This window comes from Mytilus galloprovincialis, chromosome 8, assembly GCF_965363235.1.
Source record: "Mytilus galloprovincialis chromosome 8, xbMytGall1.hap1.1, whole genome shotgun sequence".
Taxonomy (NCBI): domain Eukaryota; kingdom Metazoa; phylum Mollusca; class Bivalvia; order Mytilida; family Mytilidae; genus Mytilus; species Mytilus galloprovincialis.
This window is the reverse complement of record NC_134845.1, coordinates 10255314-10279136: the sequence shown is the minus strand read 5'-3', so window position 1 is coordinate 10279136 and position 23823 is coordinate 10255314. Positions and strand designations below refer to the sequence as shown.

The 23823-nt window shown below is 31.3% G+C and overlaps 1 protein-coding gene across 1 annotated transcript in view; it reads right to left on the bottom strand.

Annotated features, from left to right (window-relative positions):
* LOC143085052 (guanylate cyclase soluble subunit alpha-1-like) overlaps positions 1–23823 on the bottom strand; it is a 61452-nt gene that overhangs the window by 14790 nt on the left and 22839 nt on the right. The window contains exons 2-4 of the mRNA XM_076261196.1: positions 14953–15023; positions 13589–13710; positions 4–701 (exon numbers count right to left, since the gene is read on the bottom strand). Coding sequence (XP_076117311.1) covers positions 4–701; positions 13589–13710; positions 14953–15023 — 891 coding nt within the window. The remainder of the gene's footprint in view (positions 1–3; positions 702–13588; positions 13711–14952; positions 15024–23823) is intronic.

Genomic DNA, 23823 nt, shown 5'->3' with positions numbered 1-23823 from the left:
TACCTGTTGTAACTTTGATCCGCATTTACTCTCCAATACAAATGAGAAATTCACCCTTGAAAGAAGTGCTGAGAATGTTATTTGGTCGAGCTTAGGACGAGTAATGCTGAAGTAGGTTTCAAAGTTCAAACCTTTTGTTTGAATGTCAGAGGCTATGACTTTCATGAGAGATTTTCCAAGTTGTACTATTTTTAGATTTCTGTCTATTATCACATGAAAAGGGCAAGCCTCACAAAAAGTGGATATCCCAATCTTTAAATCGGACGGTTTGCTCGAATATGTCGATTGATGAACACATATCGTGCAGTTATTGTTACTGTTGCGTTGTTGTGAAGAATTTATATGAAAGACATGATGAATTCCGGAAGGCGATTCGCTTGGCTGAATCACTATGTCAATCTGCACTTGACATAAAAGTTCAGCGATTTCTTGAACAATTCCTGCATAATAAGATAATAGACGACGCTTGTCAGAATAAAAATGCATATCAACATTGTCCAACTTATTTTCACATCGAAACGAGGGTGGAGTTTGATTCTTAAACTGTGGGGCTTTACATATTTCCTCATGCAATCCATCTAAGTTACTGAAAAATTCCACCATGTTACTACCCATCATGCCAAGAGCTTTGCCGTATTCTGCCAGACATAACTTTACATACTCCTGACCCAACTGATTTAGACATGTTGATAGGTCCGTTTCTGAAATTGTATGATAAAACCTTAATAATTTACAATTTTGACATGAACCGCTTGATACATACGATTAAGTTTAAGTTAACATTCACATTTGAACATTTAAACTACTGATTCTGTCAAACATTTCAAAATGGGGTGAGAGAAAGAGCTGGAATAAAAATCAACAATCAAACTTTTATTTTTATATTTAATACGCTTTACGTCTAAATGTAAGTGCAAGGTCTAAAATAGTTGTTTGCGGGAGGAAGTTTAGTTGTGGGTTTAAAATAGTAAAGTTAAAGAGAGTTCTAATGTTTTACGGGAATTCTGATAATGTTTGGCAATGGTTGAAATTATGAAATACTAGTATCAATGTCATAATTGACAACAGATATGTTCCATTGATAGAAGCCGCCACCAAGTCCTACTTACCTTGTTGTTCTACGTATACCAAATGCGACTTATCACTGTATATTAATTTAATTGTACGGGCAATACGATGGGACAGTGTATTTGAACAAAAACTGCGAGTACATATTATCAAATGTGGTTTATTTAACTTTGTCTTAATTTTCGTTTTTGTGTCGGTTGATTTGTAGTTATCTTCTCTTTTTTCCATGATTTTGTCTATCTTCCAATTGTTTTTTTTTTTATTAACAACAGTTCTAATACGGTATGTACTATCAACGACAAAAACTTTTCTGTTGGTTTGATTGTTAAATGTAGTATCTACTACACCTTTTATGTTGTCGTCTTTGTCAGAATAATGTGTTTAACTGTTTAAATTTGCTTGTCACTTCTGTTGTTTGTTTGTGAAGTATATGTACATAGTTTTTAGCTACAATATCCGATTTATTGTTAATTAACCTAGTATTATAGATATAAGAAGATGTAATACGAGTACCGATTAGACAACTCTCCATCAAAGTCTCAATTTATACATTTAAACCATTATAGGTCAAAGTACGGTCTTCAACACGGAGTCTATGCCTGTTTGGTTTGCTCTTCCTGTTTTGACAATTTAACGGAATTATCAACAATAGTTATACACATGGGAAGTAAAGCTAGTTTTAAAACCAGGTTTAACCTACTATTTTTATTGAAAAATGTTTGTTCCAATTCAGGAATATAACAGTTGTTTCTATTCAATCAGTTAGGACTTCCTCTTCTTGAATTTGCCATAGAGTTCGGTATTTTTGTTAATATTATATTTGGTATTGGCCTTGGTATAATTTATTCTTATTTATGTTATTCTAGATTTCTATACAAAGAACGAATGTGATCATTATAACTTACAGAACATGACATTATTATACACCATAGACAATCGTTTGTAATCCGTCTTATCATACAGTAATTGCACATTCAAAGTTAGCAATTACTCTCAGAAAAGTCTTCCGAAGCAAGTTAACTTGCTACTGATTTTCCGTTTTTTCAAAAGAGATAATTTTCCAAATTAGGGATATTTAGGAACAATTCACTATAATGGAATATTATGGCACTCATGTTATGTTAGCTTCGGTTAAATTAAATATAGGCTACCAAATGGACAACTAAATCTCCTTTGTCAACTCAAATGAACACAACATATCGGTGTGCTATACACAATCTATTTATGTACATATGTAAGTAACAGATCAAATTTTGACCTAAATCATCTACATCCATATATATATGTTAAACAAGGATATTTCTATGACGAGTACCCACATTGAAATTAAACACACCGAATTAGCTGCCAATGGGACGCTTTTATACACACGAATAATCATAAAGAATTTTGATCAAAGATGTAATATAAGATTATTCGTGCGAGTAACTTCTGTATCAGGTCATACCGTTGTTCATATTTATTTTGATAAAAAAAAGCACTATTCAAAAAATATGATGTCTCAGTTGGTATACGTCACAACTGACTTTTCTGCTCTTACCTAACCCGACTATTTCTATAACATTCTTTTTTCAACCGAACTTTAAAGATATTGGCAAATGAAACAAGACACTGAGGGGGTTTTAGACTTGGTACAGGCATCTAAAATTAATATTTGTTACTGAGTTAAACTTATCATTTAAGAAATCAACACAACCAGTTTCAATTTCCATCATAGGAGTTAAGCATGTTACAAAAACATGTATATCTAAAACTAGAAAATAAGATCACATAATACCAAAATAAAGTCCAATGATAAATGACAAAAGCACAACTACAAACTTCAAAAACAACAATATTTATCAATTCAAACAATGCTTGCAGCTACTTTAAAAACATGTTAAAGGAATCCAAATGTATTAAGCCTGCTGATATGATTGCATCTGGTCCCACATTCTATATACTATATACCGACTATGTTGTTTGTATGGTTGGACTATAACAGCACATTTTATGTGATCCATATTCCAGCAATGACAACTTGTGTTATCTATTTGCCTAACATCCATGCTGGGGCTTTTTTTTTTACACCAAATTGACTAAAACTGATAATGCTATACTGAAATATTCATGAATTACCAGTATTTGATCTCATACTACTTTTTTGTGAAAGTCAGTCGAATATACAACAATGTTAATTTTTTTCAGATACTACCGCCAGTTTAACAATAATTAATAGTTAAAAGTTGGATTTCAAGGTAAGGGACGAAATGCTTGAAGGCTTCCGGAGAACAATTCGAAACCTTAAACGTCGGGAGGGTTAAAATTATTTTGTCATACATAAGGTCATGTACAGACGGTTATACAAATATGTATCGGGGTATCTCACGTACAGAGAGGTAACAATTAAACAGAAACTTCCTATGCCTTCCTTTTCAGTTAGTTATGTTTTTTCAGCATTCCGCGCCATATCCTCTCTAAACAATACAATGTCGGACGATCATGATGGACGTACAAGTAGGTGTGGTCATTCCGCGCCATATCCTCTCTAAACAATACAATGTCGGACGATGATGGACGTACAAGTAGGTGTGGTCATATTCTAAAACCAAGACATGTCCTCGTGGTGTTACAAGAAGTTAAAATCCGTCAAACAAACCAGAATATCAGTTAACGATTTCATTGTTGTAAAAGACGGATAAAAATGCATAAATCATAAACATCCTTATTTCGTATTCATACTTTAAAGTATTAGAAACACAAATCCAACTCCAAGCATTGCAACACAAACTATTCAGGCAACTATTGCAATTGATTATTAACTAAATCATTGGGGACTCTGTAAGAAATTAAGACAAAAGTAAATCATTAAGTGTGGTTTGTCAATCAACAATCTACTGTTTCCTTCTACATCGAAATTCTATATGGAAAAGGACAAATTGGTTGCATATGTAATCTACTACTAATGATTCCTTGATTCTAATTACAGCTAAAATCACACGACCGTCAAATACTCATTCTGTTTGGTTATTAGCCTGATTTTTAGCATCGCGATTCCAAGATTTCTATCTCGAGTAGAAAACAAATATACAATCAGAACATCGTTAAGCTTTGTTTACAATTAATTTCAATAACTAAGGAAACTGTATTCCTTAATTGCTTGAATTAATGATTTATGTAATTTGAACTTGCTTATGTAAACGTCGTGTATTAAAGGTTCAAAACAAGTTTGCAATTAAGAATTGAATGCTTCTTTTTGTAAATTCATTGGGGTGTAAAAGCGTTGACCGAAGTACATTTGCGCTTCATTCTAAAAATGTGTGCACGGTCAACGCTTTTACAACCCTATGAAGTTACAAAAAGAAGCATTCAATACTTATAATTGCATTTTTTAGCTATGATCAAGAAAACACGAAGTTTATATTGTTTTTATTTAATTCACCTGTGCACTTTATTGTGGAACCACGTGTTATCATGAATGAAAAGTTTTATTGAGTGATGCAATTGCTTACAGAATAACACGTGATGTGCAGTTAGCCAATCAGAATAAAGTATTACATTTATAATGAAACATACATCTAATGTAATTATTCAACAATACAATGTCACGGGAATAAATTCAGCCGAGTATATTCATCGAGAGTATGTGGTTTAATGGTTATAGTTTGTTTATGTATATCTATTTTTATTGTTTGACTGCTGTACCCATATTTATGACATGTTCACCTATTATGTCTGTTTGTTTTGTTCACACATAGGTGTCAATATAATGGAATTTGATGCGACTTTCATACAAATGAGAGGTTTAGCTAGTTTTAAAATCAGGTTTCATCCACCATTTTCTACAGAAGAAAATATGTGTACCAAGTATTGCAGTACTAGTTGTATACATTAGTTTTATGTGTTTGAGCTTTTGCCATGACTTTCTTTTTGATTTTTTTTCAGAATTCAGTATTTTTGTGGTTTTACTTTTTCTTGTCTTTATATCACTGTATTATCCTATTTTCCTTTTTTTCACATTATCGCTTTTTTTATAGTATTGCATAATGTGCATTCATATCTAATCTATATTGTATTACTTCCAATGATTTTAATCCGCACTTAAAAAAGTACAACCGTATGACACTCCTGAATCCATAACTTGTTGAAACATAAGAATGTATTTGATCTACAAGTGTACTATAAGCCAAAATCTATAGTTTCTACTTATAAACAAGTATCTACGATGAGTACAGGAATCCGATAAGAGTATAAAGCATATCAATAGCTTCAAGTAAGAATCAATGCATGTACTGTCATCGCATTTCAAGTTTATACCTAATATTGAGTGACAGATCGTTAAGAGTATTTCTATAAACAGAATGCACAATCAGATTGTGTTCAAGTGGTACAGTATGTCATTAGTAAACAACTCCAAGTTTATCAAAGGTGGGATCGATCAAATACAATTTACACTTTTAGACCTCAGATTCACAACAAAAATCACGACTTTACTCTTTAAAATTAGGGGCATATTTGTTCATGTTGAGAGTCTCTCATAAATGTAATTCTCTCAGATTATTTCCAAGACTGTCATTTTTGGGGGCCGTTATCACAAATGAAAACAGTGTACTAGTATATTGATCAAAGAAGCTCAAATCGTTCGTTTTTATAGCTATGTATATTATTGAAATGTTGACCAATTAACATTTAACGAATGTACAAACTCTTTTTGTGGAAAGTGAATTTATGATCGCCTTTAACTCTACTGAAATACTCGAGGGTAGATTTAATATAATGTCAAACAACAGTCTTGTTATTCGCTGTTGAATCATTAATACAATCTATGAATATGTACATATTTAAACATTGCGTAATAGTTTATATAACGTAAGAATGAATACATGCAGTTGATTTTTATTTAACTTAGCCTGTTAATTCAGAAACTATTATGTTCAAGTAACAACAGGTCTCTGTCGTATGACATATGTGTTATTTGATCTACTTCGGGCTCGATCAGTATAACATATTACAAATGAACAGCAAATATGCATATAAATATAGTAAATAATTGAACATTCAAGTTATTTTTCAATGATTTTAGTATGCTAACAGCTAGTCTTACTATTGTGCTATTTCAGCTTAACAGTTGAATGTATATAGCTAGTTAAACTTGTCCAGGAGCTACTATTGTCACAATAATTCATATGATGAAAAACCGGGTTATCATCTCTGCCAAATGCATATTAATATATAACATTCTTGTTGAGTAACTTTATACATCGTACCGTTAACAATGTAGTAGTAAAACATCTTTTTAAGTCAATAGTTCATAACGAATTAGAAGCAATTATATCCCTAAAGGTTGATATCTTATCTAGCTAAATATATATGACGATCCATATATGGATATATAGCACCATTAGACGTTGATTGTTTACTTCAATACATAGTAAGAACATGCGGATTTCAGCGCAAATTAAAAAAACAACACGAGATTATTTTTCCTGTGAGATGAAATTTCGATTGGAATGCCAAAGACTTTATCAATAAGCTCTCATTAGTAGGAAACCCAATTGTCTAACCGTCGTCTAATTTAGACTTTTCGTATTTAAGGAAATTGGTCCTCTCCAAACGAATGCATAAAACATGATTAGAAAACTAATTTCACAGAGGTTTGTAAAGTCTGGCGTTTATGTTGGCACACGAAGCCAATCACGATAATAAAAAAGGTATTCGTCTTATAACTAAATCTCGTTTTACATCGAGATTCTTCGATAGTTCCACTGAAATGATTATAATGAATGGAAATTGCCTTAAACCAATTGTAAAACTTAGTAATTTAGAAAATCTTACATGAAGTTTTACCTTATGGGAGTCTAGAGTGATTAATATTAACTGACAATTTGTCGAAAACAATACGTATGATTCTGATTATAACGCAGACATCGTTGTTAATTCTATTACATTGTATAGATAAGGCAGCGTTTTACGGTATATATAATTTCTTCCTTGTTCAAAACAATATGATTGTTGTTTATAGATTCTGTTGTTTTCCTTCATACCAAATAGTTATCAAGGGTACCAGGCTTATAATTTTATACGCCAGACGCGCGTTTCGTATGACTCATCAGTGACGCTCATATAAAAATGTTTGAAGGCCAAACAAAGTACAAATGTATGATTTGAATATATACAGTAGTAGCATTTTTCTAACACAAATATTAAAAAAATAAATAATCACTAAAAAAAACTAAAATTGTTAGGTCAATTTCTTAAAGTTAAGGGGGGAAGAAACCAAGGAGGTATTTAAAAAAGTAAAATCACAAATATAGTGATCTCAAAGGAAAATTCAAAACTCAAAGTCGCTAATTAAATGGCAAAATCAAATGCTCAAACACATCAAAAATATTGATAGCAATAGTCAAATTCCTGATTTGGTGCATTATGTAAAAAAATGGTGGATCAAACTCACCAGTCGATAAAAAAAACCTGACAAAACCATGGCAAAAATAGACGACAAAACAAACAGTCTACATTATACAAAATAGAAAACAATAAAAATTAAGAACTAAGATTCAAGTATCCCTAACAAACATTCAGGGGTGATCTCAGGTGCTCTAGAGATATTGCAGATCCTGCTCTACATGTGAAACCAAATGTTTAGATTCTAATTTTCCTCCATTAAAACTGTAACAAATAACTTTTTTGATTTGAATTATGTTTTCAATCTTTTTTTCTACAAAGAGCTGTTAGACCAAAAAGATATTTTTTTCTGACTTCAAATAAAGGCAACAGAAGTATACCACTGTTCCAAATTCATAAATCGATTGAGAAAAAACTAATAACAAAAAACAAATAACAAGATATCTTAAAAGTATAAATAATAATGAATTCCACAAAAAATAAATGCCAAATGTAAGTTACTTAGAATATTTACAAATTGTTTTGATTTCCTTAACATACATATATTCAGTTTCGTCTGCTTTTATGCAAAGCTCTGATTCCTTTCACAGATTTGGCTATACTTTTTGGACCTTTGGATTATAGCTCTTCGTCTTTTATATAAACTTTGAATCCAAATATTTTGGCAATGAGCATCACTGAAGAGACATGTATTGTCAAAATACGCATTTGGTGCAGGAATATTGGTACCGTTAATGTTATTATTGATGCTTATAAAGAATTACTTTTTTTAATTGGATAAGAACTCAACGTTTAACAAATTCTATCAACAACACATTACGGAACCATTTTTGCCATTTACGACTTGACTAAAATATTCTTGAAATCTGAAAGTACATACATCAGCCTGTGATACTGTAAATTTTAGTTGAAACTGAAGGATTTGACTAAAAGATATGGGGTAATAAGGCCCTTATTTGGCCCAAATATCACTACAAATTTAAAAGTTATCACACATTCCTAAATGTGTCCAGAATAAGCTACAAGGTAATCAGAAAATGAACAAAAATTTCACAAGAAAATAAGTTATCATAGAAACAAGCCAAAGCTAAATGATTTTGCTTGTTTTTATCAAATTTTTAATAAATTTTAGAATGCGAAATTATGTGTGCACAAACAACTTTGTATTTGGTGAAATAACGTCAATAATTATAACAAATCTTCTCTTAGATTATTTTCTTGTTCTTGGCTGTGCACGATGTTTCCATAATAAAAATAACCATTGAAAGAGCACAAATTCTGTATTTTTCATCGTTTTAACATATTATGAAGTAATTGTGACGTCATCAGATAAAAATCTTTATCGATTTTATTTATGTTTCATGACCTTATGTATTTCCAAACATTATGTGCCAATTTGAAATAGTTGTCAAAATTGGTATTTTCTTGGGCCAAAACCAGGCCGTAATGCCCCTACCTCTTTTATATTAATTGTTATTAATTTTCCAGTGTTAAGTATTTCAGAAAGAACAATGGCAACATAACAAAAAGTTAAATCACAAAATACTGAACTCCAAGGAATATTCAAAACGGAAAGTACCTTAATCAAATGATAAAACACATCAAACGAACTGATAACAACTGTCATACTCCTGACTTGGTACAGGCATTTTCAAATGTAGAAAATGGTGGATTGAATCTGGTTTTTAGCGCTAAACCTCTCACTTGTATGACAGTCGCATCAAATTCATTATAACCATTATATATTGTAACGATGCGGGAACAAAAGGACATAAGAGGTAAAATAGTCAAAATATGGATACAGCAGTCATCGCTGCGTACTAAGTGGGATCACAAATATAAGCATTTCAAAAAAACACATACAGACGACCCCAAAGATAACATTTTCAATTTCATAAATATATATTTAAAAAACGCAACATTCTAATTGAATATATAAATCTGTGTGTCTTTATCGGACATGATGTAGCTGTGCATTCAGATATTACACACCACAATATGTACAACGTCTCAGCACGTGACTTACTATCGAACAGAGAAAGACATATTTTATACCCATTACTAGTATTCAAAAGGTTCACAAGAGAATTAAAGTCAACGTTGAGAGTCAATGTTTCATAATGAAAACAATAATGCTGAGATAAATAATGTAACTCTTTTTATACATTTATTCATATATAAACTAAAATATTAACATTCTATAAATATATATTCTTTTATTCTCAAGAGGCGGTTACTAAAAAGTGCCATGGATCATGGACATAAACAATTAGAACAAACTTTAACGAATCTGCGTTCATTTGGCACATCAAAAGGATTATCTAGATTTATCGTACATATAAATTTTGTACTGATTTTTTTTGTGAATAACCTGATATTCTTTGTGTTTCTTAAGATGCATTTGAAAACAGCAATAAAATATCACCAGACACTGGTTCAATTGCCGTTTATAGTCGATAGAGGGTTGGAGTTTATAAGAGTTTGACCTTGGTATAGCAGGAAGGTGTTGCATGTAGTCAATTAAAGAAATCAATTTTTTTTATACTAAACTTAATTAATGTACCACAGATGGAACTGATTCATCGCATGTGGATTTATACATACGGTAACTCCCTTGAAGGTAATTGTTTACTGGAAAATTTTTTGGCACGTAGTTATTATTTTTACTTACAGTCAAGCTTCCCAGAAGGACAATACTGATGGAATGTTCTAAATACATATTCGACAGCAAAACAAACCCATTTAAAGACAATACTTAATTTCCATGTCGGAGCGAAACAAATTAATCTCAAGTCATTATCTTCATTAACAACACAGGCAGATTTAATGTTGTCACCAATTGTACATTAAACGAAGGACAAAGCACCTGCTATCTGTGTTTTAAATTTATAAAATGGTTACCGTCTAATTAACTTGCTGTAAAAGACTGGAATAGTTACTTCGCACTAATGGCTAAAAACATAAATTCCGTTATGATATTATGGGTAATACCGGAATGCTTTAGAAAACAACCATTTTGTTTGAATTTCAATAGCTTGCTTAGATATAAACTTATGAAGGAAAAACTATGCAATGCTCATCCACTATATTTGCACTTACAATTGTACAGCATTGCTTCAATTAAATCTGGTTTTTCATTTTAATTGTCGACAATTGAATCTAAACTGCAATAAATCTGTCATTTTAATAATTAGATTTTTGTATTGTTTTAAAGCAATTATCAATATGTATGTGGGGATGATTAAGAGAATACACAAGTAATTGGAAAACAACATGTCAAATACGGACAACGTTTTTGAGTACATTTGCATTTCTTTTATTTTTTTGTTTTCTTTCTTTTGTTGTGAATAGTGTCAATAGTGATAAAAATAAATTAGGTGGGGAAAAGGGGGGAGGGGCTATTCATATGCATACAATTGTTGTACAAATAATCAAATAGAAAACATTTATACACAAATTACACAAAGAGTTGCACAATAACTGTTCTTGTTTGATTGCAAGTGAGTTTCATTAGATCTTTCTGAAAACCTAACAAAACGTGTGCACAAACAATGCTAGAAACGGAAAAAAAAATTAAAAGATTGTAAATCATCTTATTCTTGGATGACAGTTGGTTGCGGAAAACCATAAAAATTTCACAAACAACCGTAGCCATTAGAAAAATCCCAGAAAACCTTACTTTCTTCCTTGCATATATGGTTTATTTTCTATAGTATTGGCTTTCTGTGTTCTGTAATCCCCATCGTGACACGCAATTCTGTTAGGTAAATTCTTGGTTTTTTTTTTTTAAATTATGTTTTGACCAACTAAAAATATCTATATCCTTGCCATAAAGTTTTTGACGATAAAAATATTGCGTTCATTGAAATTTTGAAGATTGAGACGCACCTTTTGATGGTCAATATTAAGATAAGTTAACGTACTGATAATTCGGTTTACATAATTGTACCAGTTCCTGTTTATACAAGTGCACTGAGGCTAATAGTCGGGATTGAATACAAACAGTAAAAGTCTATTTTGAATTTTCATGCTGATCAGTCAATTGAAAAACAATGTCGCATCTGTTTGTACGAAATAACTTATGATATTTTCTTTTGTCATTTTAAAATAATGAGACAACAAGGAAAAGCTAAGCACACACTCCTCCGTCTTAAATATATAAAGAAAAACTAATAAAAAAAATCTTAAAATGACAAAACTGTTAAAGAAGCAATAAATGACAACGCAGCTGACGATACAACGAGATATACTTATTCTGGACGTGTTGTCGGTACACAACAATTAGGTTATAAAAAAGACAATTATGTTGAATAAGGGCAAATAGTTTCCTTTGCTGTTACATGCCAAATTCAGTGTGTATTTTTTTCTGAACGTGTTTTCGGTACAAAACTTAAAGGTTATAAAACAGATATTTTAAAGAGTGACTAACAAATGTGTTCCCATACACCATACTATATATATGGTACTCAGGAAGTTGTTGCAGTTGCACTTTTATGTGCTGTGACCGTGACTCCTACCTTATCATATATAATCCGCCCATACTTCTTTTTAAGGACAAGGGTACAATTAATGGAGCACCGTCAACACACGGCAATGACGTGTATCTGCTGATTAAAAGTATGTCTGTCAAACAGACTCAGAGAACTGTTTTTACAGAAATTTAATTAAAACTATCAAACAATAAGCTGGTGATTTTTTGATTTTGTATAACCGTTTAGTTTATTAGCTGAGTGTTGAGAATGGAAATGGGGAATGTTAACTGATTGTTTGGGTGTTGTTTATCTTCCAGTGGCAAATGTTTTTATTTATGTTCTATCATTTAACTGGCCAATGATTCAGAAAAAAATATTTTGAAGAATTTCATATAATATATAAGTGTCCATGCAACACACTGTAACATGCAGTGCGAATTCACTTTCACGTAGAATTGTAAAGGTACAAATGATTAATATAGGGGTGTCTGTGGTACATATACCAAACAGAAAAGAAACCCCAAGACTGAAATTACAGAAAAGTTATATTGAATTAGATTACTTTCCGAAATTAAGATCAATAAAATTGAAATTCCTCGTATTTCATTTAAATTTATTTCCTTTGACCTCCATCTATAAAACGTATTGTTATTGAAAAGTAATCCTCGTTAATAAATGATTTTGGTCATAAGCTTATACTTGTAATCTCTGCAATTCATATTTACATAAGAGATATATGATCACACTACGATAGCTGCATTTTTAACCCTTGGCTTCATTATGCCGAAACCTTCTCTAACAATACAAGTAATAAGTCGCATTCCATACCAATCAATTGGGTTTTACTACATAAAGAGGGTTGAACAACAACCTATAAATTCTACATTTATTAGATTTAATGCAAAGGTTGAATGTTTGTAGGTGGGAATTATTTAAAACAGATTTGTAACGAATCATCAACACCTGCTTAAAATTAAATAATAAAAGATTTCCAGTCCTATCACGATTAACTTTGTCCTTTATTAATTCAAATAACAACGCTTTCAGATTTTAACCTTCAATAACATCGTGGATCATTGTTGTTGCAGCTAGGAAAGTGCATAGCACATAAGGTCATTGACACAAATGTAATGTGCAATAGTCCTTTCTAGAAACCATTTTCAAAAAGCCTGATTGTGAGTCTACAATTGAATAATTTGCTCATAGAAAATTCTCGTAACGTTAAGTTAACCAAAATACATTATTGTTGTTTGATTTACGTCCAGTGGTAAATATATATAAACTTCATGTATGTTCAGGCCAAGAACAAATGCACCATGCATACATTAAGAAGTTTTTCAAGGTACATGTATGGCTCTCTCAAATTGGATAAAAGGCGGGACATTTGGGCTGCCCTGAAAAATAATGGTACATAGGATCGAGACAAAAGAATACAGAAGTTTCATGACAACTCTCTGTTCCAAATACTTGTAATACGACATTGCTTTAAGTTCTTCGTCGTGAATAATCCGTATTTCAATGTTAGTACTTTCCATAAAAATAATGCAAAAAGAATCTGATGGTTAACGCACAATTCCAGTGCAGTGTTAATTGTTTAAAGTTGGTTTGATTCTTAAACAGAATATATAACCATTTTGCTTTAATTTTAATGATTTTAAACTTACGTAGGAGATTTGAAGCAGCTTGTGCGAGTTTTAAGATGGATTCCTCGTCGACAGGGTTGTGTCGTAACTCTGTATCAATAAATGCCGTGCTGAATGTTACTTCATCTATGTCACAAGCTTGTCTGCAAATGAAATAAAGGAACAACATTTACAATCGATTTTAATGTACTGTATTACATTATTATATATATACAGTGAAACCTGTATAAAATACCACTTATGGGAGAGCAAAAAAGTGATCTCTTAAGACAGGTGGTATTTTAATACAGGTTCAATTTATATGAAATGTACTACAGAGGGATTTAAAATTAATGGGTCGTATAACACTGTTTTTTTGTTGTTTTTTTTTTGCCTAATAATGTGGTCTCTTGAGCAGGTTTGACTGTATTTTCTATTTTATACTTTAATTCAAAGATGTTAGAAGTAACATTAAAAATTTAAAAAATACTGTCATCAATACAATCTCCTTTGTTTCTTGAGCTGACATATGACACATCAAAATGATGTAAAAAAATGGTAAGTTCGTGCTTTTTGTGTTTCAAATAATTTTATTCAAACTAGAATTTTGTTCACATGAAATCTATTTGAAGAACGAAGTAAACTGTAAAATAATATCATGAGTTATTGTAGAAATAACAAGAATTGCAAACCAATTTATCAGACAGTATGTAAAGATGCGTGTTTTAAAACAATAAAAGGAAAACTGAGGGTTATCGGGGACAAGTAGTAATTGCATTTACATTAAACAGAACCCAGAGATGTACAATATACTTATGAAATCGTTTAAAATACTTGTATTTTAACATAATTGATGTAAACTTTTGAGCCGTCTGTTGGCATTTTGAAAGCTTTATTTTGACATGGCTATGTTGTTCGTAGTAAAATATGATATTTACAACTACAGTGAAATGAAATAAACGGATATGTATATTACTACTGGTATGGCAATGAATAGCTGACATGCATATAGAAACCATTACTGTATTTTGTTGTTTTTCAAAGCATATAAATGTAGTTTTCATCCGGTTAAATGTCCTCATTACCATATATTCATTATTTTTATTTACCCCGTTAAATAATTAAGAAATTATTCGAACAAAAATAAGGTTCTAACACTCTAAGAATTATAATTTTTACTGTCATGTTAATGTCACTTCTGGTCATAGAGCCCCTAACATGTCTATGTCATTATTGTTCCCGGACCTTTTAAATATTTGGTCTTGAACGTTCTTTGTGAAAGTATGCTCAGAAAAGCAATTCGGACGCTCGAAACTAGTAAAGTTCTTTCTTCATTCATTAACCATCAAATATCTCATATCGTACACATAAATGTACTGTAATATAAAGACTATGTACTAACTTACCTTGCGACATTTAACGCATCTTGACCTTTCCTACACAACAGATTAGAGTATGCCCTATAGATAAAACCAGCCTGCAACATAAAGAGGAAAAATGTTATAATTAGCAGTTTCAATTGTGTTTAAACATAACACATAATTCTGCACATTTTTGTAATTTTTCATCCCTCAATTTCACCTCAAAGATCATTATTTAACAGAACAATAGTACCCTAAATAAAAGGATAACTCTGCTCCTATCTATAGGCAAGACATAGTCTGGTATCGAAGGAATGAACGGTATACTGTAATCTTAAATGACAAACATTAAGATGTTGAGCCATTTGTTTCTACAATAAATCGCAGTCAAACATTTGCTCCTTTTTTACAATAGTAGTCTCGAATGGTTGACATACTAATATCTATACAAATGTGTCAGATGTGGTAAAATTACCGAAGGACTGTGGCTGTTCTGATCGTTTTTGATTAAAAAAACAATCACATTATCTACTAGATTTAACAATTTTTATACTTTCAATACGTAATATGATGGATTTCTGCTAATGTTCTTAATAACTTAGTCTATATGTATTCGATACACCCCTGGTGGCGTTAGCCTGCGAACGGTGTATATTATTTACACCATGCTAGTTTGGTTAATGCAAAATGATAGCTTCCAATAATTTAGGAGTGAGATCTTTCAGCACTGTTTCATAGTAAATCATAATAAATGTATGATATCCAATATCATGTAATGGCGTAATGGTGTTATTTATTATGTGAATTACAGAAAATATGCATGGTGCAAATCTCAGTGTGACAGCAACCCCAAATGACACCTGATTACGCTCACTATCAAACATTCGTGCACGCAATGTTATATATACCATCGTTATTTCCACGATAAACAAGCCTTAGACATTACATTAAATTTTCATGGAAATTACAAATTAACGCAATTTTGTCATGCACAAACATGGAATCATTTCTCAGCAAAAGCCACGGATTTTGGGGCAATTAAACCATACAAAAGAAGACGCGATTATCCATGCAGTCGATACTGAAATCATAAGACAATAATATAAAGGTTTAATTGAGCGAAAGACTAACAAAAATTCAGTTTTTAATTTATCTCAATCGACGACAATTTAACTAAAAGTTGTTTTTGTTTTAACTTTTTAGTTTGTGTTTCGTCTACATTCGCTCACATTAGCCTCTGCTAAATATATATATTAGTAATAAATTGTTGAATACAATGTATTGTAATTGTATCTGCTCAAAGTCAGAACCCTGGAATCGACAATAATGGATTAGTTCTTCTTGGTCAGTAGTATTTATGTATTCTAGACATTTGAATTGAGTATCTAACAGTCATGTCTTCAATGCACGTAAGTCTTACAGAGGCACCGACATTCTTATATTGCATTTAATCATTTATCATAAACACAATTTTAGAAGTTTATCTTAACTGGCATTTAATAGTAAACAACTGGTGTCAAAAATCTATCTCTTTTCTGAGGCAAGCCAATACATGGAGCTTTTGTGAAGATATGTAGTGATTTAAACGTGAATCTATACACAATGATGTAAGATCACGTGAGTGAGAATATGTGCTTTTATCAGGATCAATGCCGTCCAACTCATGTACAGTTCAGGATCCAAAACAAACGCATGTATATATATATGCAATAGGAACTGTTGTATGTGACTAAAGTTAATCATTTTAATCATCTTAAGCTTCCAGCTACCATTTCCTACAATAAACCTCATCTTTTTCAATTCTAATATAATATACTTTAGGGTAGAGGTATTGGGTGTGTTCGTAAACCGTTGATGTATTAGTAACCGTAGTTCCATTTTGTCTAAAATTAGGGCTTCTGATAGTTCTTCGTATCTATCTAATCATAAACTTTTGGTAACGTTCTGTTTATAAATTTTGATAAATGCACTTCAATCAAAATTAACAATTTCCTAATGCAAAGTTAAGACCTACTTACAATAGACCTCATCTTTTTCAATTCTGATATAATATACACTGTACTATAGGGTAGAGATAAGTTTTGATAGCCTATTCGCCATGCAAAGTTAAGATCTTCTTACAATAGACCTCGTCTTTTTCAAGCCTGATATAATATACATTGTACTATATATTATACGACAATTGTGGTTGTGCTTCCGACTGACTGTTTATAGATTGAATTCCTTCAAATTTAGAATCTTGCATTCCTGATGAAGTCTATTATCACGATTATAGTTATACAAATTTGTAGGAATATGTGTTCGTATACTTTACTCAGACTAAGAACTAGATTTTAATTTAAAAATGATAAAACTCTGTATTATACGGAAACATATTTTATTACATTTGTATTTGTTTGCATGTTTGCATTGTTTCAATTTTATGAGTCTCTCACTTAATATCACATCGATCAACTTAACTATAAAGTAAAAGTTTACAGAGTAAAATCTATATTATAAAATACAGATAAATTAATTGTTTTCTCTGGTGTATTGTATCGTGCTTGTTAGTAGGGTTAATTTCAATGTCTTCAGATAATGTAGCTTTCGCTTAATTTAGAAAATAGAATTTTAATTTGACTATTTATTTTATATTTTCGAAGTTTCTTTTTATGACATGATTGTTGAAAAGAATCGTACTGTTCAAAAAGTATTTTTTAACTTTAATATCTAATTACGCAATTAAAGAAACTTTATATTAATGCAACTGTATTTGACTTAATATTTTCAAATACGTATATGCATCTAGTTCATCATTTAAAACCATATCCATTTGTGTATACCCATAACACTGTAATAAGTGCGCAATATAAACAAATGACACATTAAAAAGAATGTCTTTACTCAAAGACACGATTGATAATGAAAATTCGTCAGTTTTATTACTACAACCAATACAATAATGTACGCTGCAAGATGTGCAAAAACGTTAACCCTCTAAGACAAACATATGTATAGTTTATCAAACTTATAGTGAATGATTAACATTGGTCAATTATAACATGTGAAAACATCCATCATATAAACATTTATTTTACTAGTTCTATAAATATTCTTGTTAGAGCCGTAAGACAGTGTTTAATGGTCCCAGATTGCTGAGTATAGTATATGTCGGACTAATTGTTGTTGACGTCTGGTTATCAAAACGGCGCTTAAAACTGATTCATGTAAAATAAATAGAAGGGATCAAAACTATTTTGAGATTTATCTCGTCAATAAACAGTCGGATATTCTCTTGATTTTTCTGTAACAGATGAGGGTAAAAGTTTCTTTGATTTTCTTTCAATAAATGTTAGAACAATATGTTTCATGTACATCAAAGACGTATCTTTCACATAGTCAGTTTCTAGACAGAAACGAAGAAACTGGTATTGTGTACATTTTCATGATAATGTTGTTAATGAAAAGAAAATGGTTTTCAAAAGAACAAGATGCAATGCGAATAATTAAGTGCTGGTGTAAACGTCAATGAGACAGCAACTCACCGAACAATAACTAAAAACACATCTGGGGGCAATATACACGTGTTCACGTGCACAAAGCTCTTTCTCAACTTTTTATTTCATCCTTTTATGCTCTGTTTATTCTGATGTGATCATACCATTAATTTACAATATTTGTGCACCTTTATGCGTTTTTAGTTAGAGTATCAATGTAATAGAATCATGTTTTTCATCGACTCCAAAGTAATACTATTGCATTGCTTTTCTTAGATTTCTCGTTCGATTTTCATTTTATTTGTTTTTGCCTTTTGTATGAATTAATGTACTATTAGTGTTTCATAAATTAGGGTAATTTACAATCTAAGAGCACAGCTGAATTACAGGTTCTACCATTGTCATTATCGGCTGATTGCTCTCTGCTAAAACCAGGTTGAAAATAGTTCAAGCATATTCAGATTCAGACCTGCGATCCCAATAAATCAGTTGATTGAGTCTGGTGCTCTGTTATGGCTTAACTAACCTGGCGAGGATAAGAGTTAATTGATTAAGGGAAGATTCCGAATTATTAGGGTTAAATAAACCGGAAAACTAATATCTGCAGTAGTTGATCAAGTAAAGTAATAAATAGTTGTTGCTCACATTAACTCAAAAAATCGATTTATCGTGTCATACTTACCCGTATTGGCTTTGATTCTACACACCCTCGCATACCTTAACAGTTGCTTTTTAGGCACCGGTATTTATAGGGCACAGAAGAAATGTTATGCTATCTTCGAGTTTTCTTCCATTTTTTTTTTTTCATTTTTTTTTTTTCACGCCAAAGATTAACAATTACATTTCACTCTCGCATCTTTAGAGGTTGAGCCACTAAGATGTGAGAGTTCCTTCAAAAGAGAGTCGCAAACAAGTTGCAATAAAAAATAAAGCAATTCGTTCGGTGAATGTAAATAAGACTACCACATTACAACACACAATAAAATTACGACGTAAACTATGTGACGGTTCTATAACGGTTTGTCATACGGGATTTGAGATAAGACCTTCCCCTCTTTGAAAACACTGATCACAGCCTTATACAAAAGTGATATGATTACTGCAAAGAAAAGTCAAAACGGAAAGTTCCTTATCTAATGGCAAAATCAAAAGACAAACGCACTTTACATAATAGTACATGTTTATTCCATAAAACAGATATGTAATATGGAAATGCAATTACATAAAGGTTGACCGAAGTAATATATATGGCAAATGAAAGAAAAAACATTGTAGGACACATTGAGATAAATCTCCACTCTACTTAACAGTTAACACATATTAATAAAAATAAAACTGATTGTTGTTGTCAATTTGGAACCACTTTATTTGATTGTTTGTTTTTCTGTCCCGATCATTGATGTTATGATGACACGCGGTCAATACTCTACGTAACTAATACTGATCTAAGTCAGGAATCTGTGATTCGTCTGATAATTTTGGAAATGGTTGGTTCCACCGGAACCATCGGTATTAATTGAAACTTTATAGGCGTAAGACAGAGGCTTTATGTCACCCGGATGTGGATTTAACTGAAGGGAAAGGTACAGATATAAGAGCCGTGATAATTTGGTCACCAAAATTACAAAAAAGAACAAAATATTTGCAAAAAAAATATGATTTTGTTAATAAATGGATAGGATAGACTTTTGTACTCGTATATAAATTTCATTGAAATGGTCTCAACGTTGGAAAATATATGCCGTTCTATGGGATACAAGAATATGGCGGACATATATTGTGAACATATAGCCGTATCATTTTTATTTGTGTATCTTATTATACCTTCAGCTGTATAAAATGTGTGGTCCTTGAACTTGTAATTTTACTCTCTCCAAAGAATAAGTAGAATTATAAGACATGTACAAGTTTCAAACGATCGTTATTTGAATCAGGCATAAAATGTGAACAAGAAAGATCTCGTAAACTCGTTTTTCGGGGGAAAATCTCAAACTGCAGATATATGGAAGAACAAAATATTCTTTTATTTCACGTTATAAGTCGTCAAACATATCTTCACACGACAGTTCAAGTAAGACGAGGTTCTTATCAACATTTAATGACTACTTGGTGTAATTTTCTTATATTTTTATAATTTTTATAATAAGATACAATTGATATCGGTTTATATCAAATGCCAAAAGGAAAGCTATTACAGTTCATTGTTATTGATAATTACAGTTGCTTGCACAGTTTGTTAACCTTTATTGCATAATTATTGTAAATATTAGCAATGCATGCGGTTTTGGTAAATTTTCTGCCTGATAACATAATATACTCATTGAACTAGATTGAATTTATATTGCTGTTGTTCAGTCATTGAGCTGTTATTCTACATTGCACCTAAAATGTATATCAAATCACAGTTTGTAACCAGACTTGAATGTTTCTTATTTATTTTCTGAATTGATATCATGTATACAAATATACTTTGGGCATTGCATGGGATTATCTCTTCCTGTTCTGTTCTGGACATTTGAAATATTGTCAATAACTTGGAGCATTTTGTTATACGGTACTTAGACAGTGTCTGTGGCTTTGTTGTTCTTTATAGTGCTTCTACAGGGTTAAGTACCCTGTCTGAACAGTTTGTGTTGAACCATCAACTTTGTATAATTTGCTATTCCATTTTCAATTTTATTTCCGCTTCATGTCATAATTTTTTCATTGAAAATAGCTTTGAGCTTATAAGTAAGCCTCTGAATGTAGCTTGGTGGTTACAAGCATTGACATGGGGTTTTAACTGTATACAGCTGAATTAAAAAAATTAACGAACTCCGTCATGTTTCTCATTATTTTGTTGACAAAATCTTCGAATGCTAGTATCCACGAATTTGTTCTTGTGTGCAGCACGAATTGCTTAATCTCCTTTTACCCTTACTGCATGTTTCTTTAAAAGGGTTCCACTTACTCTATCTTTGAGTACACTTTCATGTGCAGTTTTGATACATAAATTTTTAAACTGCCCGAGTAAGTGACGCTTTCAAACAAGATTGTATTTGACATATGGTAGCCAAATCTTTTAACAGAACTACGAATATTTTTTTATCATTTTAACATTAAGAATGCTCTAGGACTTGGTAGATGATGGATTGTATTAGATAATCATGACAAGCGTATTCTATGTAATGGCAAATAATTTGTATGGCTTTGATATCTGTAAATTCTCTCACTATGGACATGCTAATCTTGTTATAAAACACACTGATTCTTGTATGCCTAAAGTATAAGCAATGTTTAGAATTACACTATGGATTTTGCAATGTCACACAAAGTTAGAAGTTTAAACTTTCGGAGATGAAGATCAGCATTGAACCATAGATAAGTGTAAGAAACCATGTACAACACTTAACAAATATTGGATATAAAAACGCTGGACATATGTCCTTTGTCTAACAATTTATATAAGACATTTGTAATTTAGCAAAATAACAAAGAAGATACGAATCTACAGTGATCAGTCGGAGAGACGCCAAAAACACTATGATCAAGAGAAAAAGACATACAAATAAAATCTACAAAACACTTAACGCAGGTTCCTTAAAAATGGTACATTCGAATTTTTATTGAACAATTGATGATAAATAACCGGGGATATTATCATGATGAAAAATGAGAATTTCGTAGATAAAAGACTATTTATCTATTGTCCAGGGTGTTTGTCTTAAATCCCAAATGGATAAGGATAAAACTCGGAATAAATCTTAACCAACTTCAAATAGTTGTTCCTATGAGACTATTTTCTAAATCATTGGATGCATGTATAGTACTGCCAATTGCAATGATTAATGAAATGACCTTTGGGAGATGACAATTTTTTTAATCATGGTATTTTTGAAGGCATGGATTGAAAAGTTCTAAATTGTGTTTTGTTGTCTTTATGTATGTGTTTTGTTGTCTTTCTGTATGTGTTTTGTTGTCTTTCTGTATGTGTTTTGTTGTCTTTCTGTAAGTGTTTTGTTGTCTTCCTGTAAGTGTTTTGTTGTCTTTCTGTATGTGTTTTGTTGTCTTTCTGTATGTGTTTTGTTGTCTTCCTGTATGTTGTCTTTCTGTAAGTGTTTTGTTGTCTTTCTGTTAGTGTTTTGTTGTCTTTCTGTATATGTTTTGTTGTCTTTCTGTATGTGTTTTGTTGTCTTCCTGTAAGTGTTTTGTTGTCTTCCTGTATGTGTTTTGTTGTCTTCCTGTATGTGTTTTGTTGTCTTCCTGTATGTTTTGTTGTCTTTCTGTATGTGTTTTGTTGTCTTTCTGTATGTGTTTTGATGTCTTTCTGTATGTGTTTTGTTGTCTTCCTGTATGTGTTTTGTTGTCTTTCTGTATGTGTTTTGATGTCTTTCTGTATGTGTTTTGTTGTCTTCCTGTATGTTTTGTTGTCTTTCTGTATGTGTTTTGTTGTCTTTCTGTATGTGTTTTGATGTCTTTCTGTATGTGTTTTGTTGTCTTTCTGTATGTGTTTTGTTGTCTTCCTGTATGTGTTTTGATGTCTTTCTGTAAGTGTTTGATGTCTTTCTGTTTTGATGTCTTTCTGTATGTATTTTGATGTCTTTCTGTATGTGTTTTGTATGTGTTTTGTTGTCTTTCTGTATGTGTTTTGTTGTCTTTCTGTATGTGTTTTGATGTCTTTCTGTGTGTGTTTTGTTGTCTTTCTGTATGTGTTTTTATGGTTTGTGTCATTTCTACTCTGGTGTATAGTTGTCTTATTAGCAATCATAACACATCTCATTATTTTTATATGTTAGCTAATTTTCTTCATATCTTTTTCAAAGCCACTTCATTCTCCTTTCCCTTTTAAACCATTTTTTATTTCATGTTACACATTTTTCCTCAGTTAACTAAATGAATAAACTCTTCATAGATACCAAGATTGAATTTTTATATTTACGCCAGACGCGCATTCCGTCAATAAAAGACTCATCAGTGACGCTCGAATAAAAAATATCAATAAGAGCATTAAGGAAAATTCTAAAAGTATTGCCAAATAAAACTATAAGGTGAGTTTATTTTACACATTATTATTATCCCCGCTTTAACTGTACACAGCACCATTTCAATATCATATAATACGAAATATAATAATTTGTTATCATTGTGTGTACGTTTAAGTTAAGGATAAACAGTTTATAATGTTCTGCCTTGTTTTTTGTGCATCTTTACATGTTACAGTTGTTGTTATGTCAAGAAAAATGTTCTATAGTCACTAAACACCACGACAATAAATTGATACAGATCTAATAAGGTTATTTGTTCACACCTTTATTGCCCATTGTGAAGTCTTATGTCCTTTGATCATGTAGATTAAGCTTGGTAGATTGCGTTTAGATTCAAGGTGATCATAAATTTTAAGAGTTTTTAAGTTTTGGATTAAATGGCAATCCAATTAAAAGTCAAGATGTAAGGTTGTATA